Source organism: Phyllostomus discolor, chromosome 10 (assembly GCF_004126475.2).
Source record: "Phyllostomus discolor isolate MPI-MPIP mPhyDis1 chromosome 10, mPhyDis1.pri.v3, whole genome shotgun sequence".
Taxonomy (NCBI): Eukaryota; Metazoa; Chordata; class Mammalia; order Chiroptera; family Phyllostomidae; genus Phyllostomus; species Phyllostomus discolor.
In genome coordinates this window covers 65450016-65465112 of record NC_040912.2, presented here as the reverse complement: position 1 = coordinate 65465112, position 15097 = coordinate 65450016, and the positions used below count along the sequence as shown (strand labels likewise).

The window sequence follows — 15097 nt, the reverse complement described above, 5'->3', positions numbered from 1 at the left end:
TTAGCTATTATAAATTGTGCTGCTATGAACATAGGGTACACAGATTCTTTTCATTTGCTATGTCAGAATTCTCAGGGTATAATCCCAGTAGTGGAATTGCCAGATCAAAAAGCAGTTCCATCTTTAGTTTTTGAGGAAATTTCACACTATTTTTCCACAGTGGCTGTGCCAGTCTGCATTCCCACCAACAGTGTACTAGGGTTCCCTTTTCTCCACAACCTCGCCAGTAGTTGTTGTTTATTGATTTGTATATGACAGAGAATGGCACTCTTTTCTTCTCTAGAATGTTTGTGCTGATATAATATGTAGACAAGTCAAGCACTTGGTTGTAGTGCTGCCATTTCTTGGTTGCAAGGTCTGGGCACTTTATCCAATTTCTCCGAGTTGTGGTTTTCTCAACTGAAACATAGGCATGATGATATCTTCCAGATTAGATTTGATTTTTGAGAATACTTTAGAAACCATTGAGTGCTATGCAAGTGTGAAGAGATATTCTGGAATGTCCCAAGGTTTGGCTTCTGAGGTTGACCATTTTGAGACATTTGGGGATGAATATGTGTTCCCTACCCTCTGATAGTGACTGGGTTGATCAAATGATTCTCTCCCTAGAAGGGCTCAGTAGAACATGTGCTGTGGAGGGAGCCGAGGCTGTGGAAAACTTCCAGTCAGAGCTATCACACTGATCCTCTCAGCTTCACCTGGAACCTGACTGCCCTACAACTTGCTCCTAAAACTTGCTGTGAGGATAGTGGACAGAATTGGAGACAAAAGAATTGGGAATCAGTGGTAGGTCAGTGGGATTTAAAGTGGTGATATTGGATGCAGTCCCCAGAGGAGGAATGCAGAGAAGACAGCAGGGCTGGAGGAGTGATGGGTGAGGATTATGACCCCCAGGGCCTTGGAGCCAGTGCCTTGTGGTTAGCTCTGTCTCGGAGAGGCTCATTTATTCCAGCCTCAGCTGCCTTTGGAATAGCAAGAAGCTGCAGAAGCATTGTATGGGGAAGCATTTGATAATCACATAGCAGGGGCTTACCTCACCATAGGCCCAGATAATGAAATGTGGGTGGTGGGCCAGGCCTCTCAAAAGTGCATATTGCTGGCTCTGTTTGTATGTGCGTGTCTCAAAGTAAAGAGCATATTCCTTCCAAAGGGGCTGCTGCTACTTGGCTCTGCATATTACCCCATGGGAATGTGCATCTGGAGTTTCCCAGTCATCTGAATTTGAAGAAAAGACAGCGATCTGGATTTTTTGGTGACAACTTAAGGTTTTTTAATGCTGGCTGAATAAAAAAAATCAAAATCCTTTGTGGTCCAGCTAACACATATCTGTGGGCTGGGTTTGGCTGTAGGCTGCCAGCTGGTAGCCTCCACTGCAGAGTGTTATAAAAACATGACCTGTTATTATTAGATGTTCTGGAATTTATAACAACCTTCCAGGAGCCTTTACATGGGGGCCATTCTAGGAATACTTTCTATGCTTTCTTGGCTACGCTCCCAACTTCTCAAATACTCTGGGCCTGTTTTGATGCAGATTCTAGGTACTTTACAATTTGTGTCACAATTTGAAGAGATTCTATATCTAAATGTCCAGGCAGGCTGGGAAAATAATAGGTCTGCCTAATGGAGAGATTTATGACATTGGTGTTATGGTTTTTACCCCTCCTTTTTCAAGGTCAGGGCAGATTGTCTGCTGCCAAGCAGGTTCCTAGTGTTCTTGGATTTACTGAACCACTGGAACAAAGATGATACATTTATACCTGCTCCATATGTGTGTCTGTATGTCTCTGTGTTGGGGGGATGGAGGGACAGGGGTACCAAAGTAAAGAGCATGGTCCTTCTAAAGGAGCTGCATACATAGACATGTGTCTTATTCCTAGAAATAGCTTCTTCATGGCTTTTTAAAAATTTGTGTTACAGAAAAAAGAGTTTGATGTGGACACCCTCAGTAAGTCTGAGCTCCGGATGCTCCTCAGTGTGATGGAAGGGGAGCTGGAGGCCAGAGACCTAGTCATCGAAGCCCTGCGGGTAAGAGCTTTCCAGGGCTGAGTCCCATTGCTATGTTGTTGTTGTTTTTTTTCAGAGGGGCCAGTGGTGAAGCTTCTTTTCCTTCATTTTTCCATTGTGTAGATTTAAAATGTTTCATCATGTTAAAATGTGTCCCTTATCCCAGACATCAACCCATAATCATTATAAACCCAAATATCGACCATGGGAAACTTGAGAATTAAGTGCTTTTTGTTTCCAAATCGTTTTATGTTTCATGAGCTTATTTGGTTAAAGACATAGTTTACAGAAAAGTGGTATCTATGGTCAGTGGAGAAAAAGTGAATCACTTATAAAAGATATTGCTGATAATAGAGTTTTTTCCTTTTTATATAAGTTGTTATTTCTTATTTTCAGAAACTAAGAAAAATTAATAAATGTTTATGTCTATATACCTTCAAATATTACTTTTTATCTGATCTCATAGCTATTTTGAATTTTCATAATTTGTGAAGAATTATCTTCTAATATGTTACTTAACTACCCCAATACAGTTTTTTTAAAAAAATAAAATGTTGTTAAACTTTATTAATGCAGAATTTTCTAATTGGTTATTCCCAATCTTTCACTTATTTTGGCTTGTGAGCCAAATGTAAGTCATTTGGCCAAGATGGATATATTTATTATATATGAAGTATGGATATCTGTTTTCACCAGGGAGTATTTCCTCACACTTTGTTTTAGGGAGTTTATTTTAACATATGCAAGTCTGTAAAATGTCATACACTTGTTGCCTTCAGTGGGCACTAATATGGTGGGGGAAAGAAGTAATGATAATGGGTGGTCTGACATAATGGAGAAAGTAGATGTGCTAAGAATCCATTTGTGTGGGCAAGGGGTGGTACAGTTCCTGAAATAATGACTTCAGTACCTTTTCACAAACTGAAAATTAATACAATGGGGATATTGATTATTCCTCAGTCTGATGACAGAGAATGATTACCTCAGAAAAATGGTAGTACAGTTATAGCAGTATAAATAAACCAGTATTTACTTGAAGGTGTTGCTTTTTTGACTGAGAAGCTTTGCCAAGGAGACTTTGCAGTTTGCTTGTGAGAGGTTTTCATCCTGCTCCACATTTGGAACATTTGCATTGCTTACCAGTGTATATTTTCTTGAAGGAACTTTATGGAATAATTGCTAAGGCAGTATATCACTAAAATGTGTGACCCTTGGTCCAAGGAGAGGTCGGGCACATCACCTGTGAGGTCAATAGCGTAGCTTCTTGAGACCAAACAGAAGTGATGGCTCCTATTCTACCTTAGGCATGTTTCTATCCCTCTCTCTTACCTGTAAAAGTCATCATCATTATGATATATGGCATTTCCCACTGTTCACACAAATTTTTCAGCAACCACATGTCTTTCTCTTTTGAACTTCATTGCAATATTTTCAAATGTGAAGGTAGAGGTGAATCTTTACTAATGATCAGAGCTTACCAAGCTGAAAGTTCTTCACAGAGTGAGGGATGTTAGAGATATGAGGAGCCTTATGTGATATTTATGTCAGTGTTCTGTATCCCTATCAGGCCTAGTGTTTCATTTCATTAAAATACTTTGTATTACTCTTGCTATCCCACAATGAAATTTATGTGTAATTGCAGTATAAGTAGGTTATGTTAAAAATAACCAATACATTGTTCTAATTGTGATATAAAGTAACAGGAAATAAGTTTATATCAAAATATTGTATATTGTAATATGTGAGAGCTCGGTAATGACTCTACTGGAAGACAGGATAAAGTAGGTGGCTATTGGTACCTATTCATAGCATTGCCATGAATTGTTATCTTTGCAAAAGAATTCTGATCCAGGTATGCCATATTGTCAACTCATGTACAGTGAGCAGATTTGTGGTAGGTGGGTGAAATGATTTTTCTGAAATGGGGATGAGTCTTGGTTAAATTCCAGAACCAAAGTGTATATTTACATGGGGTTTGAATCCCTGGAAAATTCAGTGTTTGTTATAACTGAAATATGTAGAACTTCTGGCCAAGATGGAGGCATACATAGATATACTTTGCCTCCTCACACAACCAAAAGAAGGACAACAACAAATTTAAAAACAGAAAACAACTGCAACTGCCAGAAAATCCTACTGTTTGGGAGTCCAACAACGAAGGAGTTAAAGAAGAAACATTGATCAACACTGGTAAGAGGGGAGGAGGCAGGCAGCCTGGGCAGAGAGGATGGTGACAAGGTGGAAGCTGGCAGACTGGGCAGTCCTATATTCGTGGATGGATAAACCGGGAGGAACAACTGGGGAGGGAGACAGACTGTGCAATACAGGGTTCCAGTGTGGGGAAAAGACAGCCTCAGAGACTCTGGCTGTAAAAACTTGTGGGAATTGTGGCAGCAAAAGAAACTCCCAGCCTCACAGGAGTTTTCATTGAAGAAACCCACATGGTCCTAGAATGTACACAAGCCCACCCACCTGAGAATCAGCACCAAAAGGGTCCAGTTTGCTTGTGGGTAGTGGAGGAACTGACTGAAAGCTCACTGAGAGCTGAGCAAGTGACATTGTTCCATCTTTCATGCCTCCCACACATACAGTGCCAAAATGCAGTGAAGTGGGTTGCCACACCCCAGCAAATACCTAAGGCTCCTCCCCTTACTATGTAACAGGTGCCACAAGACAAAGAAATATGGCCAAGTGAAAAAACAGATCAAATCTCCAAAAATAGAACTAAATGATGAAGAGATAGCCAACCTATCAGATGTACAGTTCAAAACACTGGTGATCAGGATATTCAGACTGAGTACAGCTGCAAAATGAAGGAAGAAGTGAAAGCTATGCAAAGTAAAATAAATAAATAAATACAGGGAAGCCACAGTGAAATGAAGTAAACTAGGACTCAAATCAGCGATTTGGAGCAGAAGGAGGAAATAAACATTCAACCAGAACAGAATGAAAAAATAATTCAAAAAAAATGAGAGGCTTAGGAACCTCTGGGAAAACTTTAAACATTCTAACATCAGAATCATAGGGGTGCCAGAAGGAGAAGTGGAACACCAAGAAATTGAAAACTTATTTGAAAACATAATGAAGGAGAACTCCAATCTGGCAAAGGAAATAGACTTCCAGGAAGTCCAGGAAGCTCAAAGAGTCCCAATGAAGTTGAACCCAAGGAAGCACACACCAAGGGACATCATAATTACACTACCCAAGATGAAAGATAAGGAGAGAATCTTAAAAGCAGCAAGAGAAAAGGAGACAGCTACCTACAAAGGAGTTCCTATAAGGCTATCAGCTGATTTCTCAAAAGAAATCTTGAAGGCAAGAAAGGGCTGGAAAGAAGTATTTGAAGTCATGAAAGGCAAGGACCTCCAACCAAGATTACAATATCCAGCAAAACTATCATTTAGAATGGAAAGGCAGATAAAGATCTTCCCAGATGAGGTCACATTAAAGGAGTTCATCATCACCAAGCCCTTATTATATGAAATGTTAAAGGGATTTATCTAAGAAAAAGAAGATGATCAAATATATAAAGAATGAAATGACAAACTCACAACTATCAACAACTGAACCTAAAATAAAACAAAAACAAGCTAAGCAAACAACTAGAATAGGAACAAAATCACAGAAATGAAGATCACTTGGAGGGTTATCAGCAGGGAGGGGGAAGGGGGGATAATGGGAGAAAAGGTACAGGGAATAAGAAGCATTAATACTAGACAGGAGGAGGTTGAGCATAGTATAGGAAATGTAGAAGCCAAAGGACTTACATGTATGACCTATGGATATGAACTAAGGTTGTGGGGAATGCTGGTGGGAGAGGGTGTGCAGGGAAGAAGGGAATAAAGGGGAGAAAACAATGGGACAACTGTAATAGCATAATCAATAAAATATATTTAAAAAACTGAAACATGTGAAAAGAAGTTACTCCTAGTCTAGTCTCAGACAGTCACACCAAAGGTTCAGATGAAAGGAATGAACAGAAGGACATTTGAACATTTTGGGGGACATGGGACTGTTCCTGGATATGTGGCAGATCCCTGACCCTGCCCCCTAGGACCAATCACTGTAAAAACTAAAAATGCTGTCATTTGTTTTAAAAATGCCCCCTACGGTACTGTCCCTGTGGACAGCCAGTGGGTGATACCAGTCTTCTTTGTGTATAGATTAAAATCAGACAAACTAAAAGAAGCCTGAAGAGATTATGACTCACCCCAGGTCAAAATGTTGCATGCACAAACTGGGTATATTGGAGATTCTTAAAGCTCATTGTCATTTTTAAAATTGAGAATTGTGATTGATTTATTTAAATGATTATATTGTTAAGAGTAGGTAATAATGCCATTATCATATACCTGTCATAGCTGTCCTCATCTCCCTGTGATTTACACTTATTCCCTTGAGGGTATTCATTGCAGCCAGTGAAACTAATGAAATACTTGGATCCAGATGTGTTTGTTAGTTGCCTTTTCCTTTAATAGTAGAATATTATTCAGTGACTTGTGATTGCCCCAGAAAGAAATTGGAAAGGAGAGAGAATTGGAAATTTATATTTTTATTTTATATTATGAGATAAACTTAGTCCTCAATTAAAAGTCAATATCTACTCAATGAGTAATAAGTACACTGCTATTTGGTGCATTTTGTTTTCTTAAAATAAGGCAAAAGTTTTGATTCCCAGCCAGGGTACATTCTTGGGTTGCAGGCCATAACCCCCAGCAACCGCACACTGATGTGTGTGTGTGTCTCTCTCTCTCTCTCTCTCTCTCCCGCCCCTCCCTAAAAATAAAGAAATAAAATCTTTTAAAAAAAATAAGGCAAAGGTAATATTTTCTGCATATAGTAAATGTTTTTGAACTTAATATGTAAATTTTGATTTTTTTAGATATAAAGATACCTAATTTTTACCCTGAACTTTATTAAAATTTAGAAAGGAGGCTTTCGAACCCTTAGAATTTTAGAAACTTTAAAAAGATATTTCCACACCAAGCTGTTACTTTTTAAATCATGCCAACTTGATTATTTTGATCTTCAAATTATTGTTGGAAATTGCATAGATCATTGAATTAATGGCGATACACTTTTCAATACAATCCATAAATGTGATTTTTGGGAGGAGGGTATTACGAAACTACAATATATGTCTTGGTACTTTTACTGTTTTTTTATATTTATGGTAAAAATATTACCCAATAAAACAGTCCATGGCTTTATGACAGATGTAATATTTGAGATGTTTAATTTTTATGGGGCATTATATTTTAAAAGTGTTGATAGAAATATGAATTATAGAAAGTTATTTAATTGAGATATATTATCATTGAATTGCATAAGAAATACTATGTTTTTCAATGATTCCCCCTCATTGGCACAAAACCAGGAGTAAATCTTTGAATAATGTATATGTTCAAATAAAGTTTGGAGGAAAGTATTTTGAAGAAGCAGTTACATTTTCTGAAATCCAAGACAGACAAAAATCCTTCTGAATTAAATTTAATTAAATATTCAAAATTTGAATATATAATTTATCCAGTAATCATTTATTCAGTGCTAATTGTTTTGTTTGTGAAATCTTCTGGCCTTCACTTCTTTTTCCCTCTTACTACTGGCATTTTTTAATCAGTATCTTAGTTGAGAGAAAAGAGCAAGAAAATGAAAATCCTATAATCATAAACCTTTAAGGGTCAAAGTTGTGTTTTTGGCTACATTTTTCAGGGTCTAGCCTGCTTTTATTAGCATGAGTTTATGTAAATATTATATCATTGCAACAATGAATTGTTTGGGTAATTAGCTATAGATTTCTTGTATCCTTTTTTTCCTTTTAGATTGGATAGTTGAGAGTTACAGTATTGTAGACATGGCCATTTTTACTTCTAAGCTATCAGTGACTACATAATCCAGATTTCCAAATATTATTTGCATTGAAACTTTTTTAAAAAAATTGGCCATTTTAACATTTCTTCAGGTAGAATGCACTTATAGCACTTGTATCATAGGGGATGTCAAATTATAGATTTGCCTTCTATTAGTGGCTGCAACACTCAGACCCAAAATATGATAGCTTGATTAAGAACTTCATTTCTCACATACCATTCTGGACTTTAGTGATCTCTGCTTGAGAGGCAGCTCTATGCCAAGTGGTTATTCAACAGCCTAGGTTTTTCTGTCTTACTGCTGTCCTTAGGAAATTACCTCATCTGCATGGTTGAAGCTGGGTCAATGCCACCTCCATATCCCAAACTCTGGTAAAAGGGGCAAGAGAGGAAATGAAGGACCAGTAGCTTCTAAGCAGTGCACACATGTGCATTGGTGAGAACTCTTGTGGAAATACCTGGCTGAAGAGGAGACTGGGAACTCACTCTGGCTACCTGGGAACATGCTAGTATTATGGAGGAAGGGAGGACTTTAGAAGGCATCTAAACAATCTAGTGCAGTCCATTATCTTGGTTTCAAGTTATCTTATAAAATATTCTGGAGTATAAGAAGATAGATCTTCTCCTTCCCTGAAATGTTTGTTGAGTACCTATTATATATGAGGCACCCAAAAAAAGTTTGAAGTGAATACAAGTGGAGGTTTATTATTATGCTGAAATTGTGTCTATGTAGAAAATTGTATACCCTGACTTTATATTTACTTTTCTTAGCCTGTAACTCAGTATGTTCAGATTTTGCCTGAAATGATTTTTAAATTTTTTTTTATTTATTGGTGTTCAGTTACAATTGTCCCACCTTTTTTCCTATTGCTCCCCCCTCTCCTGCCCGCCCCCACTCCTGCAGTCAATCCCCTCCCATTGTCTATGCCCATGAGTCCTCTATTAGGTTCCTTTGCTTGCCCCTTCCCCTTCTTTCCCCCAATATCCCCCTCCTCCTTCCCCTTTGGTCAGTCAGTTTGTTCTTTATTTCCAGGTCTGGTTATATTTTGCTCATTGGTTTGTTTTGTTGATTAGGTTCCACTTATAGGTGAGCTCATATGGTATTTGTCTTTCACTGCTTGGCTTACTTCACTTCTCATAATACTCTCCAGTTCCATCCATGCTGATTCGAAGAATAGGAGCTCCTTCTTTCTTTCTGCTGCGTAGTATTCCACTGTGTAAATGTACCATAGTCATTTACTGGTGGGCATGTAGGTTGCTTCCAGCACTTGGCTATTGTAAATTGTGCTGCTATGAACATTGGGGTGCATAGGTTCTTTTGCGTTGGTGATTCAGGATTCTTAGGGTATAGTCCCAGCAGTGGGATTACTAGATTGAAAGGCAGTTCCATCTTTAGTTTTTTGAGGAAATTCCATAATTTTCCATACTACCTTTGAGAATCTGATCTGTTACTGGTTTCAAAACTCATTTGCTTAAAAAATGTTCTTAGCAGTGCTGTTTTAAAGCAGGTTTGCACTATTGACATTTGGGACTGGCTGTTTGTTGTTGTTGTTGTTGTTGCTATTGTTGTTGGGAGAGGCACTGTCTTGCCCATTGTAGGATCCATTGTAGGATGCTTAGCAGCAGCCCTGGCCTCTGTCTACTCTCTGTGTGCCAGGAGCACTTGTTGTGTTCCTATGGGAACACACTGTGTCCACTTGGGAAACACCCACTGTGGATAAAGTGTATGTAAAGTAATGATGGTCAAGAAAATACCACTTTTAAAACTATATTTGATTATATAAGTGTAAGAATTCTTGTTATTCAAATACATATTACTATGACACAATATTTTTGTGAAATATTTTTCATCAAAGTTAAATTAAATTGAAAATGCCCATTTTAACATTTGTGACTCTCACAAAACACTCCGCATATTTAAATTGCATTAGTTTTTAAAGCAGGACTTAAATGCTTTATTTTTCAAATTAAAAAAAAAAACCCTTTATTGTGTAGTGCTGAAGTTTTTATATAGAACAAAGGAAATCTCTTTAACTAAGATAAAAGCATTAAATAGAATAATGTTGAAAGCAGCTTCTGGTACACTACAGAGTGTTGTGAGGTTTTTCCTCATGTGACATGTCTGCTAAATAATGATGAAAGAACAATATTCTGGTTTCAGCCAAGTAAAACACACAGCCCCTTGCTTGTGATTGTAGGCAGTTGATTGAGCAAAGCATACCTTTTTGTGTTGTTCATTTCATTTAATGAATGAATTAATTTGCTAAGCAGAGTTGAATTTACAAAAACATAAATCGTTTCTATCCCTGTTTGCTAAGATAATGCTTTCATTTCATGTCTAGAGAAAGGAAGAGGACAACTGACCAAATATTGTATCGTTTCTGCAGCAAATCGGTTTTAATAAAATACAAATATCTGGTGATTTTTAAATAACATTGTATTTTGTCCAATAGGTCAAATACAGTAAATATCAATTTTGATTCTTCTGAGAAATTTTCTTTTTCTAATGGATATTTACTATCAGTGAAGTAAAAAAAAATACCAGACAAAATAATGCTTTTTCACAGGTTAAAAAGTGAAGGGGATGCCATTGAGAAAGCAAGATGTTGATCACTACCATGTAATATGTAATGGAAGTTACTTGAGCAATATTTTCATGCCGATTTTTAGTAATAAATCATCAGGATATTGTGAGAACAAACTAAAGATGAGGCTTTCCCAGCTCAATGATGTACCACTCGATCCACACTGGGTACAGGATAGATGTAGGGTTACAAAAGGGGGGAAACCAGGAATATATTTTTTATCATATTTTGGAGAACTGTTTATTTAACTAACAGTTCCTTTTTAGAATTAGCTCCTTCTGATTTGAAAACACCAGGTGTTCCTTTGAGACATTTTGATAATATTTTAACCACCATGTGTGAATTTCCTTTGCCAAGGTTGCTGAATGTGTCATTGTAAGAGGAAACAGGGGTCTGAAACAGTACTCTCAATAAAAAGTCTACCTGTCTTGTCTTTGGTTATTGTTTTGGAAAGAAAAATTAAGAGCGCTCATCTGCCTTTCCAATTTTCTTTTTTTTTTAAGTATACTTCATTGATTTTGCTCTCAGTTTTCCCATTTTTTTCTCCCCTCCATCCCCTTCCACCAGGTACGCCTATTCTCTCCAGCATTCCCCCCTTAGTTCATGTCCGTGGGTTGTACATACAAGTTCTTTGGTTTTGCCATTTCCTATATTATTCTTAACCTCCCGCTGTCTATTTCTATCTACCAATTATGCTTCTTATTACCTGCAACTTTTCCTTCATTCTCCCCCTTCTCCCTCCCTGCTGATAACCCTCCAAATGATCTTTATACCTGTGATTCTGTTCCTGTCTAAGTTGTTTGCTTTGTTTGTTTGTTTGTTTTAGGTTCCATTGTTGATAGTTATGAGTTTGTTCTCATTTTACTTTTTATAGTTTTGATCTTCTTTTTCTTAGGTAAGACCCTTTAACACTTCATATAATAAGGGCTTAGTGATGATGGACTCCTTTAATGTGACCTTATCTGGGAAGATCTTTATCTGCCTTTCCATTCTAAATGATAGCTTTCCTGGATATTGTAATCTTGGATGGAGGTCCTTGTCTTTCATGACTTCAAATACTTCTTTCCAGCCCCTTCTTGCCTTCAAGGTTTCTTTTGGGAAATCAGCTGGTAGTCTTATGGGAACTCCTTTGTAGGTAGCTGTCTCCTTTTCTCTTGCTGCTTTTAAGATTCTCTCCTTATCTTTCATCTTGGGTAGTGTAATTATGATGTGCTTTGCTGTTTGCTTCCTTGGGTTCAACTTCTTTGGGACTCTCTGGGCTTCCTGGACTTCCTGAAAGTCTGTTTCCTTTGCCAGATTAGGAAAGTTCACCTTCGTTATGTTTTCAAATAAGTTTCTAAATTCTTGCTGTTCCTCTTCTCCTTCTGGCACCCCTATTATTCAGATGTTGGAACTTTTAAAATTGTCCTGAAGGTTCTAAGCCTCTCCTCGTTTATTTGAGTTCTTGTTTCTTCATTCTGTTCTGGTTGAATGTTTATTTCTTCCTTCTGCTCCAAATTATTGATTTGAGTCCTGGTTTCCTTTGCTTTTCTGTTGTTTCACTCTGTGTGGCGTGTGTGTGTGTGTGTATTTTTTTTTTATTTCACTCTGTGTAACTGTCACTTTTTTTATTTTGTGGCCATACTCAGTCATTTCTCTGAGCATCTTGATTACCAGTGTTTTGAACTCTGCATCTGATAGGTTGGCTACCTCCTCATCACTTAGATCTTTTCTGGGGTTTTGATCTGTTCTTTCATTTGGGCCATATTTCTTGTCTTGTCCTACCTATTATGATGTAAAGGGTGGGACCTTAGGTATTTGCCAGGGTAAGGCAACCCACTTCACTACGTTGTGGCACTGTATGTGGTGGAGGAGTCAGAGAGGGAACAGTGCCCCTTGCTTGGCTCTCGCCTTGCTTTCCTTCACTTCCCTGGCTTCCCACAAGTGAATTGTACCCTTTTAGGTGCTGATTCCTGGGTGGGTGGGCTTGTGTACATTCTAGGATCCCATAGGCCCCTCAAACTGATTCTCCTGTGAGACTGGCAGTTTCTCTTGCCACGGCAACAGCCTCAGAATTTTACAGCCACAGGTTTAGAGGTTTTGTTTCCCAGTGCTGGAAACCTGAGTTGCACAGTATGTCTCTCTCCCCAGTTGTGCCTTCCAGTTTATCAGCACGCAAATGTGGGATCACCCAGTCTGCCAGCTGCCAACTTGGTGTGTGTCCTTTCCACCCTGGCTGCCTGTCCCCACCCACCCTACCATTCTGGATGAATGTTTCTTCAACTCCTTGGTTGTCAGACTTCCATACAGTTTGACTTTCTGGCAGTTCTTTATTTTTTTTAATTGGTTGTTACCTTTTCTTTTTGGTTGTACACGGAAGTGAAGGGTATCTGCCTACTCTTCCATCTTGGCTGGAAGCCTCTTTTTTATTAAAAATATTTTATTGTTGTTCTAATACAGTTGTCCCAATTTTTCCCTCTTTGCTGTCCTCCACCAATCCCAACCCCTGCTCCTACAGTCAATCCCCACCCTGTTTCCATGTCCATGGGTCATTCCTGCATGTTCCTTGACTACTCCCTTCCCCGTCTTTCCAACCTTATCCCCCTCTTCCCTCTCCTCTGGTCACTGTCAGTCTGTTTCTTGTTTTCCTGCCTGCGGTTTTTTTGTTTTGTTCATTTGGTTCCTCTTACAGATGAGATCATATAATATTTGTCTTTCACCACCTGGCTTATTTCATGTAGCCTAATATTCTCCAGTTCCATCCATGCTGTCATGAAAGGTAGTTCCTTCTTTCTTTCTTCTGGGTCCTACATATTCCATTATGTAAATGTACCACAGTTTTTTGATCTACTCATTTACTAATGGACACTTATGCTGTTTCCAGCACTTGGTTATTGTAAATAATGCTGCTGTGAACATTGGGGTGCATAGGTTCTTTGAATTGGTGGTTTAGGATCATAGAGTATAACCCCAGCAGTGGAATTGCTGGTCAAAAGGCAGTTGCATTTTTAGTTTTTTGAGGAAATTCCATGCTGTTTTCCACACTGACTGTACCAGTCTGCATTCCTACCAACAGTATACTAGGATTTCCTTTTCTCCACAGCCTCATCTGCACTTGTTTGTTGATTTATTAATGATGACCACTCTGAATGCTGTGTGGTTGTATCTCATTGTAATTTTAATTTGCACCTCTCTAGCTAGTGATGTTGAGCATAGTTTCATATGCTCTGTGGGCTGTCTGTGTGTCCTCCTTGGAGAAATGTCTGTTCAGGTCCATTGGCAGCCTGTTCAAGACTATAAGTGATCCACAGTCTGTGGTTGTCTCCTTCAGATTTGACTAGACCCCACTGTTCTGCCCCACTGGATTTCTCTCTGCCCAGGGCCAGGGATGGTTTGTTTAATGACCCAAGAAGCCACCTTCGCCACTTGTCTTCAGATGGGGCCTCTGGTGCATTTGAGAAGGAGGGAACACTGGGAAACCCCCAGGGGGTGCTGTTCAGTTTTCAGGTAAGATGGTGGGAGTGTTCTCCCACCCCCTCACCACAGGACCTAATCTGTCCCAGATTCTTTCCAATAATGTATGGTTTCTGGTGAATTAGCTGTCGATTTCCTGTGAGGGGTCAATTGTATAAAAGGGGCAGCTCTTTCCTCTTCAGTGCAGACTGCAGCACTATCTAGGCACAGAGGCTGGCCAGGGCCCTAAACAGTCCTTGTTGTGCCTTTTTCTAATCTCTCTGCTTTGTTGGTTTCAGTGGATGAGGGCCTGAGGAATGCTGTAACTGGTAAGGTCTGGTAGAAAGGGCCCTTTCAGAGTTTTTAGCTTTCACTTGTGGATATGCACCCAGCAGGGGACTCCTGAGCCTGGCCTCATTGATATGCAGAGCCTGTAATCCCTCATGTGGCAGTTGGACATGCCTGCCTGTGAGGGGACCTGCCTGGCTGCAGCTAACCCCAAGCATTAGGCTGCTGGCTATCCTTGTGCGTGTGTGCACGGGGTCCCTGTAGAGTCTGTCATCTGGCCTCAGCTCCTCTTTTAAAAGAGTTTCTGTGTAGGGCCCTCAAGTAGCACTGAGCCCTGGGGAGCCTGTTCTCTATATGCTCCTCCTCCCAAACACGTTCCTCCTCCCAAAAAGCCCAAAGTCTCTCTAGGTGAGGGCTAGTCAGAGCCTGCCAGAGCCTATGACAGTTTTAGATGAAATTTCTCTCTGGATCTCTCCCAGATGGTGCTGGGAAGAGTCCACAGTGATACTATAACATGGGGCAGTGGCAGGGTGCTCTCACTGCTCCCACCAGTGATTCTCAGATTTGGGTGGGCCTGCTTCCACCACATTTCTGCAGCCAACACCACCCTGACCATCTCTCACAATCCCCAGATCTCCTGGCTCCTAAGTTGAATAGCAGCCTCCTCTGTCAGATTCTGTCCTGTTTGCAGTTCCCATGGTGCCCCAGGTCAGGGAGGCAACAGCCCCTTCTCCAGTAAGTACTGTAGCTCCCAGATCCTAGCTCCTGGTGGCAGCGGGTTGCATGGCCCTGCCAGGGCAGAGGGCACAGAGATGTGTGGGCACCAAGGTACCAGTACTCTGGAGGCTTCTTCCCAAGGGGAGGATATTTTAAAATCTTCAGAATGGCTCCTGCCCCATATCTCTGCAGCCAGAGGTG

At 39.6% G+C, this 15097-nt stretch overlaps 1 protein-coding gene across 4 annotated transcripts in view; it reads left to right on the top strand.

The window, feature by feature from the left end:
* CTTNBP2 (cortactin binding protein 2) overlaps nt 1-15097 on the top strand; it is a 182894-nt gene that overhangs the window by 10650 nt on the left and 157147 nt on the right. For all 4 annotated transcript variants that reach the window (XM_036010846.1, XM_036010844.1, XM_036010845.1 and 1 more), the window contains exon 2: nt 1918-2025. In XM_036010846.1, the coding sequence (XP_035866739.1) occupies nt 1918-2025 (108 nt within the window). The remainder of the gene's footprint in view (nt 1-1917; nt 2026-15097) is intronic.